The sequence below is a fragment of the Hippocampus comes genome, unplaced genomic scaffold (genome assembly GCF_001891065.2).
Source record: "Hippocampus comes isolate QL1 unplaced genomic scaffold, H_comes_QL1_v1.1 scaffold9, whole genome shotgun sequence".
NCBI classification, from domain to species: Eukaryota; Metazoa; Chordata; class Actinopteri; order Syngnathiformes; family Syngnathidae; genus Hippocampus; species Hippocampus comes.
In genome coordinates this window covers 3,755,597-3,773,519 of record NW_017805275.1, presented here as the reverse complement: position 1 = coordinate 3,773,519, position 17,923 = coordinate 3,755,597, and the positions used below count along the sequence as shown (strand labels likewise).

Genomic DNA, 17,923 nt, shown 5'->3' with positions numbered 1-17,923 from the left:
ACCACAAACGTTTTGGAACAAAGTTTTATCGACTGATGAGACCGAGATTAACTTCTACCAAAGTATAGTCTAAATATATTACAAAGTCTCATAATTTCTGTTCCAATACTTTAACTCGCTTAAAAACTGGATGGCACTGGTCTGTCCTGAGTTGTTTAACACATTTTTATGTAAATACTATGAAATAAAAACTGGACTTTTAAAGTCCTGACTCACATTCATCTTTTGATCTGAAATCTAAACATCTTCAGTATACAACAGCAAAGGAACTGACCTTGCCGTTCCCATACTTAAGGAGGGGGAACTGTATGTACATGACGGCAAGGCTGCTTCCCTTCGCTATTATTTTTTCCCTGTAGGTGTCGCAGTCGCTTCCTATCCCGGCCTCGCACGCTATTGGTCGGCAACACGGATAGAAAATTCCTGAAGCCTCTTGCTTCTTCTGCCGGTGTACCGCATGCTGATTTGCTCAGCTTAATGGAACAAGAACAAGGGTGAACCAACGACGGCCGCTGAGTGAAATCATATCCCTGTAACTGATCGATCGGTCCTCATTTTACTCGCAACTGTACCGCTGCACTTCCCGGCGTATCCGCTCCACACTACATTACCCCCTTAGCTAGTTATAAGATGTCAGTTGTCGGATTCGACGTGGGCTATTTGAACTGCTATGTAGCAGTAGCCCGAGCCGGTGGGATCGAAACTATCGCCAATGAATATAGCGACCGGTGTACACCGTAAGTATGAGCGATGGCTTTACTTTTGTGTCGCATGCGTCTTACAACTAGTTGGGAATGATCGCGAATCACGCGTGATCATCCCCTTGTGTAACGCTAACGATGCTAACTTGGCGAGTTAGCATGCTAGTGAATTTCACAACAGGAAACAGCATGTAAGTGCTACGGCTACTGCTAGCGACGGTAACCGTCGTGAGTTAAAAGACGTCCCTGTTTTTGTTCTGCGCATAAAATATATATATATATCTTTTATTGCAATATACATTTTCACGAAAGTACGCCTTACCGTTACAGAATGTAACGGAGAACAGCCAAGGGATTTTGTTATGCCTGTGGGCATTCAAAACCGCGTGATTGGGAGGAGGCCGGCGTACACGAGCTGTCAAAACGCCTTGATGAATTGATTGTCCTTTGGTAGCTTCCAAATCCCCAACGAGACGACGTTACTCTGCTATAGTTCAACAGCATTGCACGAAACACATTTGAAATGCATCATGTGAAGGCTCATTGCTTGTGACAGCTTCATTGTAGCTACAAAATGTACATTTGTACAAAAAGGAGGACGAAACGGATTTGTCTTCTCTATTCATAGAGCATGTGTTTCTTTTGGACCACGGAATCGATCAATTGGTGCAGCTGCAAAGAGCCAGGTACGATTTTATTGGACATGGTACTAATGGTCTTAATTACAGCATTGTGTATGGAGAATTTTGACAATGAGCATGCTTAGAATGTGGCATGGGTTATGGTGATAACAGGTTGGCAAATGTGTTAACTCACTGTATTTGTTTGTTGACATTAGAATCTTTGTGGTTGAACAGGTTGTCACAAACTGCAAGAACACGGTGCAAGGCTTCAAGCGATTTCATGGTCGGGCATTCTCAGATCCATTCGTGCAGCGCCTCAAACCCAGTCTGGTCTATGATGTTGCACAAATGCCCACTGGGACGACTGGAATCAAGGTAAGCACATAATGAGGCATTTCCTATGAAATTAGTTCTTGGCTTTTGTATTACAATGTCTCCAAAAATGCAGCAATCCACTTTTGGAGGGGAAACATTAAGATTTGCTGCCATGATAGAGTTGACCACTTTCGTGTAATCATGCTGAACTGTGATAAAGTAAGAAAACCCAAGTCATCACGAATTAAATGTATGGCTCACTCAGGTGATTTTCGATTAAAAACACAAGCCAATTCATACAACAGTAAAAAATTCATTATCGACAGTAGAAAGCACAAAAACAGTAAAACTGAAAATCAAGTCTCATGGTGAGTCAAAAGCCAAAGAATAAAAATCAGTTTTAAAAAATGGGCAGTGAGGGGGCTTGCTGAACGTCATTCCAAAGTGAGGGACCAGCAACGGGAAAGGGTAAATCCCCTCTTAGTTCTTGGTACCTCTTATAGTGTCTGGTCCCCAGGAGCTCAGAGAGGTAAGGTGGGGCAAGGCCATTTAAAGATTTGAAAACAAATAATCGGATCTTAAAAAGAACTGTAAAATGTGAAGGGGTGCCAGAGTAGGAGTTATGTGCTCCCTCTTTGGGGTACCAGTAAAGAAGTGAGTGGCAGCATTCTGGACCAACTGGAAATGCCTCATGGAGGATCGTTTCGACAAAAGTAGTGACAGGCATCTTGTAAGACGCAATGCAATTAGTAAGCTTTTTAGTAGGGTGTCAATAACGCATAGCTTTTTGCTATTTGTGGCAGAGTTCACCCTTTGTATTGCAGATAAAATGCTTAACTTCCTTTTCTTTGCAGGGGACATGAAGACAAAAGAAGGGTACAATGTGTTCCTTTCTGATTACTGTCGACTCGGCAATATAGATCGTTGCTAATCATGTAATCGGTATTTGTTTGTATCACATGTTGGATGCCACCATCTGACATTAACTTGGTAAGATAGGTAAGCTAGTTGATATATCCCCCTGACTGAAAACTAAAAGACCAAATCCAATCCTCCTAACCTGTCCTATCTTTGAATCTTCCTAACCAGTTAGATGTGCTCGGAAGAGTGTTGAAAAGTTGACAGAATATAGAGAAACACTGAATACAATAACAAGGAGAAGATGCGATGACAAAGTAGGCATCATCAACAACGATCCTGCCGTAAAAGACGTAGTTAACTGGTCCACTGTTATCATTGAATGGTCAAGTGTGTCATATCCTGACATTGTCAACATCTTGGTGTTTTCATGACTATGCCGATTCACTTGGATGGGAATCACTCGCCTCTTGTAGCAGGCCCATTCACTAAAATTAGCCTCAAGGCTAAAGAGTCATTAGCACACTGGAAGTCAGCAGATATTCTCGTCATCAAAGAATCCTGTTTCTGACATGTATGTACAATTTAACATATCGAGTGATAGCCATTGTAAGATACTAATTTCACAAATCGGTGTTACTAAACAGTACTCAGCTAAAATGTAAACATTGAACATTAAGATGTCGCGTGTTTTCTAACGTTGCTTAGCCTTAAAACGAGCTTTCAACAAAGTCCTCAGAACAAACAGAGTCATGGACTCAAAATTGGTGCTGGTAAACGGCTATACTAATTTCATACTGCAGCGATTTAATGTTGATTATTATATGATAATTTGATTCAGTGGTGTTCAATTGGCTACTCCTACAGGTCATGTATATGGAGGAGGAGAAGGTGTTCAGCATTGAACAGGTCACTGCCATGCTTCTGACCAAGCTGAAAGAGACCGCAGAAAGTGCACTGAAGAAGCCCGTTGCTGACTGTGTTGTTTCTGTAAGTATTACAAAACAGTACAATGGATGAAAAAAATCTCACCATCCACACACACACACACACACCCTCGATCCGTCTGGGCTATGGTTGCCTACCCTTGGTGGGTTGTTCCGTTGGTTAGTCTGGCAATGCCTTGAAAAAAGATGAAGCAGCCAGCTTGAGTCAAAATACTTTTTGTAAAGACCTTTTCACACTACGTTGTGCAATGCATGCACGCCTTTGATGAACCCGTTTATTGTATTTAGTGCAATTGGGTAGGTTTCGCTGCGTGGCGTGTCCTCTAATTAAAAAAATGTTAAATTCAAGTATGGCATCGGGGTGATGTCAGAAGGCGTGTCCAATAGGAGGCAAGATGGCTGAGTGATTTCAGAGTGCTAACAGCAATAGACCAATCAGTGGGAAATGCTTCCCTGTTAGTTCCTAGTTGGCTACTACTCGGGCCCTTCCAAATATGTGCTGTTTTCCTTGCGTGCTGCCCTCCGGCAACAGCCAAGAAAACCAAGGGCAGTGCGAACATGCCTTTTGTGAGAAGACTTTCCTCCTTTTCAGGGAATTGTGCCCTATTTTAACAAGAAAACCCTCCATGGCTAATAAGAATAAGAAAACCTTTATTGGTCTCACAATGGAGAAATTCCCAATTTACAGCAGCAAAGTTATGAAAGGAAGAAATTAGAAGAACAAAAAGTATAAGAGCTGCTGTAAAGGCAGCCAATCTCGCGGCGCCATCTTGAAGTCCTAATGTATCTATTTAAGGTTGAATCGCATTTCTGGAAACATGTAAAATAAAAACAACAATTCCTGGTGTTTCCCAGGTTCCCTGCTACTTCACTGACTCTGAAAGGCGATCAGTGGTTGATGCTGCACAGATCGCAGGACTCAACTGCTTGAGGCTCATGAATGAGACGACTGCAGGTGTGTACCACTTTTGGTGAATGGTCTTTATGTACTGTAGACTAAGTTGCCCAGTGAGGATCTACCATGGCTCCTTTACAAGTATACTCTGGTTGAATTTAGACACCTGGTGTAAGTGCCCAATTCCAGTTTAGTGTCTATACTAGGGCTAAAGTGATCAAATGAATTATTTAATAACAAAAGAAAGTCAACCTAAGATATCTGCTTCAAAGCTTTGTAGTGATCTTTATTTTATGTATTTATTTTTTACTGGGCTGATGTTACTTCGGACCCATGCATGACTCCATGTGGAAATAAATTAGAATGATGGTGTCGAGCGAGGAGAAAAGATGGACAATGTCCATAATTTGGGAACTTGTCATGCTTAAAACAAGGAGAGCGTGTAATGTGCAAAGCAGAATTAACAATTGAGAAAAGCATATGTCCAAGGTCGCCAACGTAAGATATCTTTTGTTAGCTAGTCTTTTTATACTGTACCAGGCCATTGCTAGCTAGACTGTATTGTAATCCCCACCCCGGGGTTTGAGGATAGATATGCTGCTTTCAGTCTGCAACGGGCACAACTGAGGCCCAGAGACTCAACATGCAGACCGGCTAACCTGAGTAAACAGCAGCTGACTACACGCTGGTTCGCTGATGCATATCACTCACAAGGCCACACGCTTTTAGAGCCACATAGATTTAAAGTCACAGATACTACAGTGTGGAATGTGAAAATGGCGATCCCCAAGCGGTCAAAATAATACCCGCACCCCACATTTTGTGTTGGTGTGGTTGTTTAAAAATGCAAAATCAAATTTTATTTGATTAAACCATGGGATCATTGATAGAAGAATCAATACAAAAAAAATTGATGGCTGCAGCCCGAGCCTGTACTACCTAAACTCAACATGCTGTTTGAGTTTTTCCAAGCCATGAACTGTCACTTGGTCTCTGTTTTTTTTTTCTCCCCCTTCCTGCTTTGTGTTGCAAGCCAAAAAGGAGAGCCGCAGTCATAAATGCATGTTCAGCCATTTGCTGTCAAACGCAAACACAAAATGAGAACTCAAGCGCTTCCTTTTTCTGAGAGTAGCCTTGACCTCTTTTTCGGGAATTCTCTCTATTTTTTGTTGCTAGGATACCGGCACTTGTCTTCGAGGAGGTTCATATTACCTCCTTGTTAATTAGAAAAATTGGAAAAAAACCCAGCTATGACAAAGATTGTCATGGTCGACATACAATTGTGACCATTTGCGGCATGTAAACTGTACTAGCAGCCCGCATTTTGTGCTACTAACACTGAAACTCACAGGATTTGTGCAAAATATAACTTGTGATTTTTGTACACATAGCCCAGTTGACACTTAACTAGACACTACAAGCAAAGAAGCACTCGTTATTGGTATTCAGCCAACCTTCATTTCATCCGTCACACCCTTGCTTCTCCTGCCATGACATGTTTACTTCCAGTACATGAATTGCACACAGATTATTCCTGGTTTTCTTCTATTGTGACAATGACATTAATTGTGTTACAACTATTTGTTTGCAGTGGCTCTGGCATATGGGATTTATAAGCAGGATCTACCTGCTCCAGAAGAGAAAGCTAGGAATGTGGTGTTTGTAGACCTGGGCCATTCTGGATACCAGACATCAGTGTGCGCTTTCAACAAGGGCAAACTTAAGGTTGGGAATTGCCCGGAAAAAAAAAAAGTGCTATCTTTCCGAGCTCTAACAGGCTTTGCGTCAACTCTTCCACCCTTGTCTCGCAGGTTCTTGCCACAGCCTGCGATCCCGAGCTGGGAGGCAAGGATTTTGATGAGGTATTAGTCAAGTATTTCTGTGAGGAATTTGGCAAGAAGTACAAGCTGGATGTGAAGTCCAAGCCCCGGGCCCTGGTCAGGCTCTACATGGAGTGTGAGAAACTGAAAAAGCTCATGAGCGCCAACTCGTCCGACTTACCGCTGAATATCGAGTGCTTCATGAATGAGATAGATGTGACAGGAAAGCTCAACAGGTTGGCCCAAGGTGTTTGTTTCTCATTAAGTCGACAGTTATCTAATTTGGTGCCTTTTCTCAACTTACAAGGGGTCAGTTTGAAGAGATGAGCGCTGACCTTTTGGCCAAAGTGGAGCCCCCCCTGCAGAGTCTCCTGGAACAATGCAGTGAGTATCACACCGTTTAATTCTTTTTATTGATGACACAAATGCAATTCACCAATCCTTCCACTTGTCTCCATGTCCCCTAAGAACTTAAAAAGGACGACATCTATGCGGTTGAGATTGTGGGCGGGGCTTCAAGGATCCCCGCCATCAAAGAGAGAATAAGCAAATTCTTTGGGAAGGAATTGAACACCACACTGAATGCTGACGAAGCGGTGGCCAGAGGAGCTGCTTTACAGGTACATCACATCTTCCTTTTGCTGACTGGAGCACATTTTAGACCAAATATTTGTTCGAAGCTTGACTGGAAATATTGGAAACTGTTCTCAAGTTGGCATACAATCAAGAAACTCTGTAAATGTCCGAAATGCACATCGATGAGGCTCCACTGAGCAGCTCTGATCGAGAAAGTCTTTCAGCTCCACGAGTGTGTGCTATAAATTGTAAGCAGAGCAGGCCTTCACAAACTAAATAGTTCATTCTTTGTTTTTATAAATCTTTGATTTTGCTCATTTCTCTCATGTTCATCTCTTGAACTAAAATGCAAATGTCTTCAGTTTACAACTGGCCGTTCCAATACTTTGAGGTGACAGTATGTACTAGTCACTACAAACATGCTGCGAGTAGAGCGCGTGGGGAGTATTTCGGCTGAGAATGCTCATTCACGATTGGCTCTGCTCCAAACGCCTGACATGCTTACAGGTGTGTAGAAACAGTTGACCATATATGAATTTATTCCCACGTAAAGAAGAAAAAGGTTGTCGTGATAGTAATTACAACCATTGGTCAGTCCTTGATACAATCTCTTAAGGGAGGAGTGAACATGCAAACCAAGGTTCTGATCATGAAAGCAGTCTTGCCCAGTGTGAGAGTGATGCCTTTGCCTCCATTGCAACACGTGACAACGCCGCTCCTTTTCCACAGTGCGCAATGCTGTCGCCTGCCATCAAAGTGCGTGAATTCTCCATCACAGACGCTGTTCCATATCCCATCTCATTGAAGTGGCATTTTGACGCTGAGGAAGGTGTCAGGTAAAATAAAACACATCTGCTCCCCTTTTGGACTCTCCACTCCTTATTGTGAAATTGAACCTTGATGATTTGACACTATTTTATTTTGTAGTGATTGTGAAGTGTTTCCCATGAACCACCCAGCACCTTTTTCCAAAATGTTGACGTTCTACCGCAAAGAGCCTTTCTCCCTGGAGGCGTACTACAACAATCCTAATGCTCTGCCCTACCCTGACCCAACCATCGGTAAGCAATAAGAGTGAAGCCGCTAAGGTCAAACACAATCTATTCCGGGACGCTTGTTGACCTCTGCTTGGTTCACATTAACAACTTTTCCCATATAAAATATTGGAAGTAGTCCGTGCCAGGGTGAACCTGAAGCCATTCTAAAACTTGACGCTATCTTCAAAATGTAAACTTAAGTTAGCCACTGTGATATAAAAACAATAAAACCACTGTCAACGATGACGGCAGTCTTATTGATTTATACAACACTATGTTGGTCTATATTTTTCTTTGCTTCCAATGTTCTTTTAAAACTTCTCATTGAAGCTTCTCTAACTTTGGAGTAAATGTCTCAAATAATGAGAAAGCCAAACACGCTGAATTGTGCATTGATGCTTCATGAACCGACCTCCTCGGGTATGCTGAGGCTCAATGTAATATGCTGACAGCAGTCCTTTTGGAAGAAGTGTTGTGAGATAATCCACCACTCAGACAAAGCTAAAGAAAAACGGCTGCACAAAATAAGTCCATTGATGCTCGTTGAAGTGAGGTTACTTGTAGCACACTGAGGTCTCGTGATAACATCATGCATGCATCAACTGGCATCCAACTTTCAGTTGAGTTCAGTTTCATTGTACAAAATGTTAAATTTTTCTCCAACATTAAGTGCAAAAAGATAAAGGTCTTCAGAAAAAACATGTTATTGCGATTTTTTTTTTTTTTTTTTTTTTACACCAGTACTTGTTACGAATACGTTTTAGCAAATACACTTGCTAAAAATGTTTTGTGTTCCAGAATGGGTTTTCAATATGAGCAATGATCCTATGATGATAATGAAATAAAAACATAATATAATTTGTGTTTTAATGTTTGTGTGATTGGTTCCTAATTCTTCCCTGTGCATTTTCTTCCAAACAGGTCAGTTTCTGATTCAGAAAGTTGTCCCGCAGGCTTCCGGTGAGAGCTCCAAGGTAAAAGTCAAGGTCCGAGTGAACATCCACGGAATCTTCATCGTGTCCAGCGCTTCCCTGGTTGAGGTGATCAAATCGGATGAGACAGAAGAGCCCATGGAGACGGAGCAAGTCAATGATAAAGATGGGGAGGTAATAAATGATGCAATCATCTGTGCAACTGGATTTGCGCTTTGAGGGTGCGGCGTTAAAAAAAACACGGTGTCCTTCCCGGTCTGCAGAACAAGATGCAAACCGACCAGGAGGAGCAGGATGAGGGAGATGGTCAGAAAGAACAAGAAGAGAAGACGCCCCGAGAGAATGAGGAGATGGAGGTGAATTGAAAATGTTTTTCAGCGCATGCGTGTGAATTACAAATGTCAACAGTATCACATGGATAATTTATTGTTTTGAAAAGCATGCACATAAGTAGGGCTGAACGATTGTAAAAAATAATCAATATTGCAATTGCCATTTATCATGCAATTTTTTTCCAAGATCCTCCCACATTTTTTTAAACAAACAAATGAATCTGTATTACAAAATGAGATTCATAATGCAGTTTGTAGATAGTTTTAGTCTTATAGTTTAGGCTTAAATAAAGACAAATCAACCATGAATTAATAGGAAAGAGTTTATCTACTTGATTTAACTTATTAAACACTTTGGCTTGCAGCCTATTAAGCGTTCCCTAGGACAGTTCACAAAATGTTCTTTGTGATTTGAAAATTGCTTTTTACTATATTGCGATTTGAATTCAATTAATTGTTTAGTACTACACTAAGCCTCATGTTAATGCCTGTTGTAAAGTATTTTATTTTAAAAGGTGATGTCTCACCCAACCACACACACACACACACACACACACACACACACACACCCTCCCTCTCTCCCTTAGACTACCACAGATGAGGGCAAAGGTGAGAAGAAGTCTGACCAGCCTCCACAAGCGAAAAAGCCCAAAGTTAAAACCAAAGTCTTGGATCTTCCCATTGAAAACAGCCCACAGTGGCAGCTAGCTGATGACATGCTGAATCTTTTTGTTGAAAATGAGGTACTAGCAAACTCTACACATGCAAGCATTACCGGAGCAATTCGACGCTCGCATATTTACCCAAAGTGATGCCCCCTCAGGGTAAGATGATCATGCAGGACAAACTGGAAAAGGAACGGAACGACGCCAAGAATTACGTGGAAGAGTACGTCTACGAAATGAGGGACAAACTACACGGCATGCTGGAGAAGTTTGTGGGCGAAGCTGTGAGTTACCACTCTGGACCACTTGGGAAGCATGAATGAGGCACATGCACATGAATGATTGCTAAGGTGGTCCTTCTTTTTTATTTTCAGGAAAGGGATGCGTTTTCATCCAAGTTGGCAGATACTGAGAACTGGCTCTACGAGGATGGAGAGGACCAACCCAAGCAGATGTATATTGACAGGCTGGCAGACTTGAAGGTAATTTCAGTTGCACTGTCAAATAGCCAAAATGACGTTTTGACAGTCTTGAAATGATTGCTTTCTGCAGAAACTGGGACAGCCTATCCAAGAGCGCTACACAGAGGCTGAGGAGAGGCCGAAAGCCTTTGACGAGCTTGGGAAACAAATCCAGCAATACATGAAATTTGTTGAAGCGTGCAAAATGAAAGTAAGCTTTTCAAAGCTTGGGTAATGTTTCCGTATCCTCAAACCTCTCCATCACACACGCACACCCAAAAACGAATTTCTATTTGGCAGGAGGAGCAGTACGACCACATAGATGAGGCCGACGTCGCTAAAGTGGACAAGCTGGCCACCGAAGCGATGATGTGGATGAACAGTGCCATGAACCAGCAGAGCAAACAGAGCTTGACGATGGATCCTTTAGTCAGAGTTACAGAAATTCAAGCGAAAATCAGGGTGAGAAGCTTCATCATTGCTGTACAGTGCTACAGAGGCTCTTGTTCATGGGAAACAATACATACTTTATATTATAACTCAACACATTGCATTGTAGCTGCAACTAATGATTATTTTAATTGATTAATTTGTCGATGAATCAAAAATGTTTTCATTCACAGCCCTTTCATTAAAGCAGGACAAATTGACCGTGCAGTAAACGCATAAAAAAATTATGATTCAGTTCCTGGTTTGGTCCATAACGTCACGTAATCGGAAAGAACATTGATCATTATTTTGTTTATTTTTAATTAGGACCAGTGCACATGAAATACATTTCTGTGAATGTGCCACTTCTAGATAAAAAGCTAGTTCCCAACTGTTGTCTATGTGTAAGGTGTAAAACGCAGCAACAGAAAACAAAATGACATCAACAACAGGGAATACAAAAATACCACCTGAAAGTATAGAAAAGAAACACATGACATTTCATACACATTACTACAACAAAATAAGCAGCGTTACAAGAGCAGCAGGAAGTGTACAACAGTACAAGTAAAAAAGTTAAGTTCGGCGGTCATTATGTGCGGAAACTTGACTCTCAAAGAAACATGATTTTAACATGTTTTTAAAACTCATAATAGTGTCAACATTTTGTACATGGAGAGAAATTGTATCGCAAAAATGAACTGCTCTCACTGAAAAGGCCGATTGGCGAAAGGAACGTTTCCTCAGAGGGACTAACAGATTGTTGGAGGAGGCAGACCTACTCTGCCTCCTGCTCAAGTTTAAGAACTTGAAGAGCGGAGGTGGGACCATGCCATGTAAAATTTTAAACACAAGAATAGCATCTTCGAAGCTGACAAACTGGCAGCAGATGTTTGGAAATAGCTTGTTTTGCAGAAACACAAAGATAATCAGTCTGCTTTTATTGATGACTACAGCGATCTATTGAAAGGCTGAAATTCTGAGAATGTGGATAATTTCAAATTTAAACAAGGCCTCAAAGATTCATCTGCTATCAAGATGTTTATCAATTCATTCGATAATCTTCTGCTGCACCTTTAATTAAAACTAAGAAATGAACATTTTCCGTGAGCCAATTAAAGGACATGGCTATCGCCAATCATGCATAAACATTTATACAAAAAGCCGCCTCTTCAACAATCATCAGCCTCATTCACAAAGGTCCAAAGTATCAGGCATTGAATTGTTTTCTTATATTCTATACAAACATTTCCAGGAGCTGTTCTCTGCCTGTAACCCGACCGTGACCAAGCCCAAGCCAAAGGTGGAGCTGCCCAAAGACGACACGCCAGCAGAGCAGAACGGGCCCGTGAATGGACAGGAGAAAGCCCAGGAAGAAGGCGCAGACAAGGGAGCAAACGAAAACACGGGCAACGCCACCTCGGAAACAGAAAAGAAGCCAGAGATGGACCTTGACTGAAGCTGTATCAAACCTCCCAAGTTTGGGAGCTGGCCACTTGAGAATGAGTTGCTGTCTTGCGTGTGTTATCAGTGCAAGTGGAATGTTTCAGGAATTGCACTTAAGTCAACAGCAGGCAGAGTTTTTAGCACACTTATCCCAGTTGCGGGTGGTGGCTCTGTCTGATGCCATGGCATCCATCTCTTCCCCCCCCATGACATCATTCTGAAGCCAGCTGCAATAAGCCTGTTTGACAATTGAGCGCCATCATGATGGTATTTATTTCTGTTGTGTGCTCTGTGTTCTGGTCTGTGTCACAATATGATTTTAATAAAGTTATTGAAAAACACTTGTACTGTAAGATACTTGCAAGGATCAATTCTTCAATGTGATCTAAACGGAAACATTATAGTGCTGATTACCCACAACATTGGCGGTGTGCTCCATATAACGTAACCCAGACATAACTACCAGGATATACTGCCTTTAAAATGAAAGCGTAAATTAAAATAACACACCTAGAATGGAATCCCGAACAGTGTTTGTTTTTGTGGTTTCAGTAATGTATAATTGAGCTGTGCCCGTGGTTCCTAATACTTTTGAGTGGTGTAGCGAAAGTGAGAAAACCCAAACATTACAACCTCATTCAGAGGAAGCTGACTTTAAAAAAGAGTCATGCTAATAAATCAGAAGGGTGTACATGTAAAATAAATGGAATAGTACATAGTTGAATATTACATCAATAACATGCTCGGCATGTTAATTTACAATACAGTATGCCAAAGATACGTTTTACAGACGTTACCTTTGCTTGTACATTGGGGCAACTACGTCACCATCGACACGGCGCCGACCGATTTGTAACACACTGAGATCCATTTTGTGCTTCAATTTATTAGAACGTGGCAACATTTTGATCTGGTTTTTCACATTAAAGTACACTTTTGTTCTTATTGTTGTGACGTTCGGTTTATGCCAACAGTGGGCGACAGAAGACCTTAACTAATGTGTGGCATAGTTTTGTAATTAACTTTGATTAATATGAATGCGGGCGGCGAGGTGAGCGACTGATTAGCACGTCCGCCACAAACTGCGGAGGTGCAGGGTTCGATTCCCGCTCCCCTTTCCTCCCACATTCCAAAACCATACATGGCAGGTTAATGGAACATTAATTGTCCCGAGGGGTGAGTGTGAGCGCGAATGGTTGTTCCTCTATGTGTGTCCTGCTTTTGGCTGTACCCTGTTTACTGCTGCCCGAGGACCGCTCGAATAGGCTCCAGCAATACCCGCGACCTTTGTGACAATAAGCGCAGTAGAAAATGGATGGATGGATGGATGGATTGACAGTATGAATGCATATTAAGTGTAATTTAATAATGTTATTCGAACCACCAATCTTGCATTTTGATGAAAACGCCTTTCAAGGGTTCACCAGGCTTTCCTGTCCATCACTAGTTACTAATACGCAAATGTTGGTAAATGTTACGTTGACATACGAAGCATATAAAGTTGTGAATTAGCTGGGCAGACAAACGTATTGCTGAAAACGCACTTGTTGATTTTAAGTCAAATGCCTCAAAATGCTTGCTCAGCGTGATGACGTTATTTCCGCTGCGAGTTCCGTATCCATCCGCCACGGTGCAGATCACATGATCAGACAGACGGCGCACACACTTGGAAGCAGTCGCAACCCCCCGCAACAGTATTCTCCGCGGTCTGTCGTGAGAATAGTGTGGTAAAAGTTTTAGCTTTGATCAATACTGAACGTTTTTGCAGCTTTTTTGGTAACTAATTTGTAATATCAGCATTCTAAACGTACTGCAACTGGATTTAGTGTACACCTTGATGAGTCTAAAGTCTGATTAGGCTGAAGTCTGATGTAAGTGTGTTTTGTCCTCAATTCCATCGAGTTTAACTTTCGGTAAAATTGTGCTGCGTCCTATTATTAGTAGTGTTTTTAAGAACGGCAAAATGAAACTGATTATCCTCAATGACTACGACGCATCAAGCGAGTGGGCTGCAAAGTACATCAGAAATAAGATTTTACTTTTCAAACCTGGACCCGACCGTTTTTTCACTCTTGGTCTTCCGACTGGTGAGTATCCGTTTGACACCCTCGTTATTTTACAAATTCTACACGAATAATATGTGATCTTTTGTGACAAAACCAGTGAAGTAGCTACAGTCCAGTACAATCTTATGGTCCAAACTTATGTTTTCTTTGGCTTGTCTCCAGGAAGCACTCCTTTAGGCTGTTACAAGAAACTGATTGAGTATTACAAGAAAGGGGAAATCTCTTTCCAGTATGTCAAGACGTTCAACATGGATGAATATGTGGGTAAGTCAGCACTCTCTAATGGAAACATGTTATGCTTTTGCATATTGCATTTGCCTTAATAAGATGTCTGTGACGGCATGGTGTTCTACTGGTGAGCACGTCCGTCTCACAGTACAGAGGGGCAGTATTCGATTCCAGATACGGCCCTCCTGTGTGGAGTTGGCATGTTCTCCCGGTGCCTGAGTGGTTTTCTCAGAGTACTCCAGTTTCCTCCCTCATTCCAAAAACATGCATGGAAGAATAATGGAACATTTGTGTTTCTCGTTTTACAAATGGCGTTAGGGAGAATTTTATATATATATATATATATATAAAATGTTTTATTTATTTTTTTATTTTCTTGTCGAGAAAATTTTGGGGTTGACTTCCCATTTAATTTTCTTAACAATTTACTTGTCTCACGTGTCACTCTCCCTGCTAACGCCAAGAACACCCCACTCTCAACGGATTTGCACTTTTCTCGTAAATGATCATTTTGGTCCGAAAACTTCAGAAATCTGCCGGAACATTGTCATCTGTGGTCTGGTGGCATCAACATCCAAGAGAAGAATACAAAAATAATGGTTGTTTTGGAAATCGGCCAACAACAATTCAGTAAAGCTTGAGTCTGTCATTGAAGCTCTTGATTGTGCTTGGATGGCCGGTCGAAAGTGACTCATTTCCTCTGGAACAATGTCGCTACAGATTCATTGAGTTGCTAAATTTGCCCCATTGTTTTATATAACAATGTGGCGGAAGTGCAGATAAGCTTTGTATTATAGATTGTGTATCTTTGCATTGTTAGCCCAAACAGTAAATAAAGACATAAAAGTGTTGAATGTACCAAACTTCTTCAATCCTGCTTTTTTTTTTTTTTTTTTATGCCTACAGAAAGTGGTGGCTTTAGGTTCATTTTATAATGTACATGTAAAAACGTGCTTAAAAAATATTTAAATAGGATGTTTCTTACATGTGGATTTTACATATTGCGGATGTGGTGTGGGCTGTAGCCCTTTGTGAATGAAGTTGGATTGCTAGATGTACAATATATATCCAAACAATAATAAGTCATTTCATTTAATGTTTGATCGCTGTATTTTGCTAAAACCCCAAAATGCAGGACTACCCAGAGATCACCCTGAGAGCTACCATTCCTTCATGTGGAATAACTTCTTCAAGCACATCGACATACGAGCCGAGAATACGCACATCCTTGACGGCAATGCTGCAGATTTGCAAGCAGAGTGTGATGCTTTTGAGGAGAAAATAACAGCGGCTGGGGGCATTGAACTGTTTGTTGGAGGTATTAAACCAAGCCCATAATAAGCAACCATGTGTTTATGACACATCTTATCTGGCTGTGGCATCAAGAGGTTGATAGAGAAATCTATGGACAAAACTCTGACAGAGGTCAATCTGTTACATCACGCAAATGTTCTTCCTGTCACCTCAGGAATCGGGCCGGATGGCCACATCGCCTTTAATGAGCCTGGGTCAAGCCTGGCGTCTAGGACCAGGGTGAAGACTTTGGCAAGGGACACCATTGTGGCCAATGCTCGATTCTTTGATGGAGACCTCAGCAAAGTGCCCACCATGGCACTGACTGTTGGAGTGGGCACCGTCATGGATGCCAAGGAGGTTAGAGTCAAGATCAGTGTCGACACGTCCTCAAACAGGCGAAGTCGACCCCCCAAAAAATGTCTTCACAAGAACATGTTCTCTGCGGCCCCACTAATCTGAACATGGCATTGTGATTCATATTACATATGTGGATGAAATAGGAGTTCATGGCCTCAGAAAACAGGTGAGCCATGATTAGTCGTTACCTGAGCCCTGAGCAACTGTGAGGTCATTTTCAGCTGACAGAAAATGGCAAAATGGCTGCCCCCACCGAGATGGTTAAAAACAGGTGGATTGTTCTGTGTAAATCATATTCCATAATTGCAACGTTAATCAGAATAAAGTGTTTAGACCAGTGAAGGCACGTAGAACAGATTATTGTAAAGAAAATTTGGGGGTTGACTTCCCCTTTAATATGTCACCAAAATGCAAGAGGGCAAGTTTTATTTGGTTTGTTTGTTTTGTCAGTGTGTTGCGTATACTAAGTGTATTCATTGTCTCCACAGGTGATGATTCTCATCACTGGACCTCACAAGGCCTTTGCTTTGTACAAAGCCATAGAAGACGGTGTGAACCACATGTGGACCGTGTCTGCATTCCAGCAGCACCCACAAACTGTTTTTGTGTGTGACGAAGACGCCACTCTGGAACTGAGGGTTAAAACTGTGAAATATTTTAAAGGTGAGATTCAAACACAATATTTCAGAAGCGTATTGATACAATACAATACAATACAATACATACTGATTTATATATTGATGTCAGACTTAAAAAAAAAAAAAAAAAGTAAGACTCAGAATCATGTAATTATATGAAAAGTATCACGGAATTACCCGAAAAGTCTCTTTCGTGTTGTCACATGAACTTATGACGTTTGTATCCATACCATTCCAGCTATAAATGAGGAATGACGCCACCTCAATTGGGTTGGCTCTGTTCTTCAAAATCCTCCTTGAGTAAACACACTGATAACAATCTCATCCATGGGAAACATAACTGCAGAATGTCACTGTGCCTCAAACCCAATACAAAGTACAGGGTGGGTGAAAAGTAACCTGGCAATAAAAATTGGTAAACAAATCCATATAATTATTGCAAATGTATAATTACACGGGAAAATGAAAGTAAAACTAAGAAAAAGAGAATAAATTCCTATTCTTGCTCACTGTTGAGCAGTTAAGTGACCCAAGAAATAAGACAATAAGAAATCTTGTTCATTGTAATCAGAATGACGTCAGTGATACTCAGGATTTTTATCAGCAAGGTCTAGTTACTTTTCATGCACCCTGTAGAATACAATTCATTCATGTGATATCCTTGCGATACAACTCTTCAGTGTTATAATTTATTGTGTAATGTGAAAATATCGTAAATAAATAAATATATCTTGAAATAACATGATTATTTCATAACGTCAAAACATCTTAAAATAATATGATAATTTGAGCCTGTGATCCTTTTTTTAAATTGTAGTTTCTGTAAAACATCAGACAAGATACATTTTCAAAATTCTTATTCTTGTTTTATTTTTCTCTCCTGTAGGGATGATGCATGTGCACAACAAGCTGGTAGAGTTGCCGCAAGATTTAGAGCCCAAGAAATGAAGACTCTTCGTTCAATTTTTGGGATTACACGTTTTTTAAAAATGTAAACATTCCAATAATCCATTTATATCTTGGCTGTGAAACATTGATTATGAAACAAATCTTCGGTTGTACTGCTCTTTCACATTTATAATAAAATCATTTACAGATGAACTTGGAAGGATGCTGCTTGTCCCACAAGTGTTGCCTTTATGTACACCAGGAACCCTTCAATAGTAAATAAGTGTAACTGTACGAAAAAAAGAACATATCTTAAATAACTCCCGTTGGTTATTATTTCTTATAACAGACATTACAGCTTTGTAGTATTACGTTTTTGTTTGTAGATTTGTATGGAATTAGATTAGCTGTGA

General features: G+C 40.9%; 2 protein-coding genes across 3 annotated transcripts; both read left to right on the top strand.

The window, feature by feature from the left end:
* Nucleotides 1-409: 409 nt before the first annotated feature.
* Nucleotides 410-12,390, top strand: hspa4b (heat shock protein 4b). The gene is made up of 19 exons (XM_019869700.1): nt 410-737; nt 1,330-1,387; nt 1,559-1,699; nt 3,365-3,487; nt 4,300-4,399; nt 5,931-6,064; nt 6,151-6,395; nt 6,467-6,543; nt 6,628-6,779; nt 7,465-7,571; nt 7,663-7,796; nt 8,694-8,878; nt 8,968-9,060; nt 9,624-9,779; nt 9,860-9,985; nt 10,076-10,183; nt 10,254-10,373; nt 10,463-10,624; nt 11,847-12,390. The coding sequence occupies exons 1-19, from the start codon at nt 631-633 to the stop codon at nt 12,048-12,050; spliced, it is 2,532 nt and encodes an 843-aa protein (XP_019725259.1). The 5' UTR covers nt 410-630; the 3' UTR covers nt 12,051-12,390.
* Nucleotides 7,813-17,729, top strand: gnpda1 (glucosamine-6-phosphate deaminase 1). 2 transcript variants are annotated; one of them, XM_019869750.1, is made up of 7 exons: nt 7,813-7,823; nt 13,733-14,124; nt 14,266-14,367; nt 15,467-15,649; nt 15,800-15,984; nt 16,473-16,647; nt 17,509-17,729. In XM_019869750.1, the coding sequence occupies exons 2-7, from the start codon at nt 14,001-14,003 to the stop codon at nt 17,568-17,570; spliced, it is 831 nt and encodes a 276-aa protein (XP_019725309.1). In that variant the 5' UTR covers nt 7,813-7,823; nt 13,733-14,000; the 3' UTR covers nt 17,571-17,729. The 2 variants fall into 2 exon arrangements, with proteins under 2 accessions (XP_019725309.1, XP_019725308.1); XM_019869749.1 differs by lacking the exon at nt 7,813-7,823 and having other exon boundaries at nt 13,676-14,124.
* The last annotated feature ends 194 nt before the right edge of the window (nt 17,730-17,923 follow it).

Bases quoted from the DNA above. Each gene is read 5' to 3' on its own strand.
- hspa4b (XM_019869700.1), top strand. From the start codon at position 631: ATGTCAGTTGTCGGATTCGACGTGGGCTATTTGAACTGCTATGTAGCA. The intron at 1,388-1,558 runs GTACGATTTTAT...GTGGTTGAACAG, and splicing joins GTGCAGCTGCAAAGAGCCAG to GTTGTCACAAACTGCAAGAA. The intron at 8,879-8,967 runs GTAATAAATGAT...CCCGGTCTGCAG, and splicing joins TCAATGATAAAGATGGGGAG to AACAAGATGCAAACCGACCA.
- gnpda1 (XM_019869750.1), top strand. From the start codon at position 14,001: ATGAAACTGATTATCCTCAATGACTACGACGCATCAAGCGAGTGGGCT. The intron at 15,650-15,799 runs GTATTAAACCAA...CTGTCACCTCAG, and splicing joins CATTGAACTGTTTGTTGGAG to GAATCGGGCCGGATGGCCAC. The intron at 15,985-16,472 runs GTTAGAGTCAAG...TTGTCTCCACAG, and splicing joins CCGTCATGGATGCCAAGGAG to GTGATGATTCTCATCACTGG.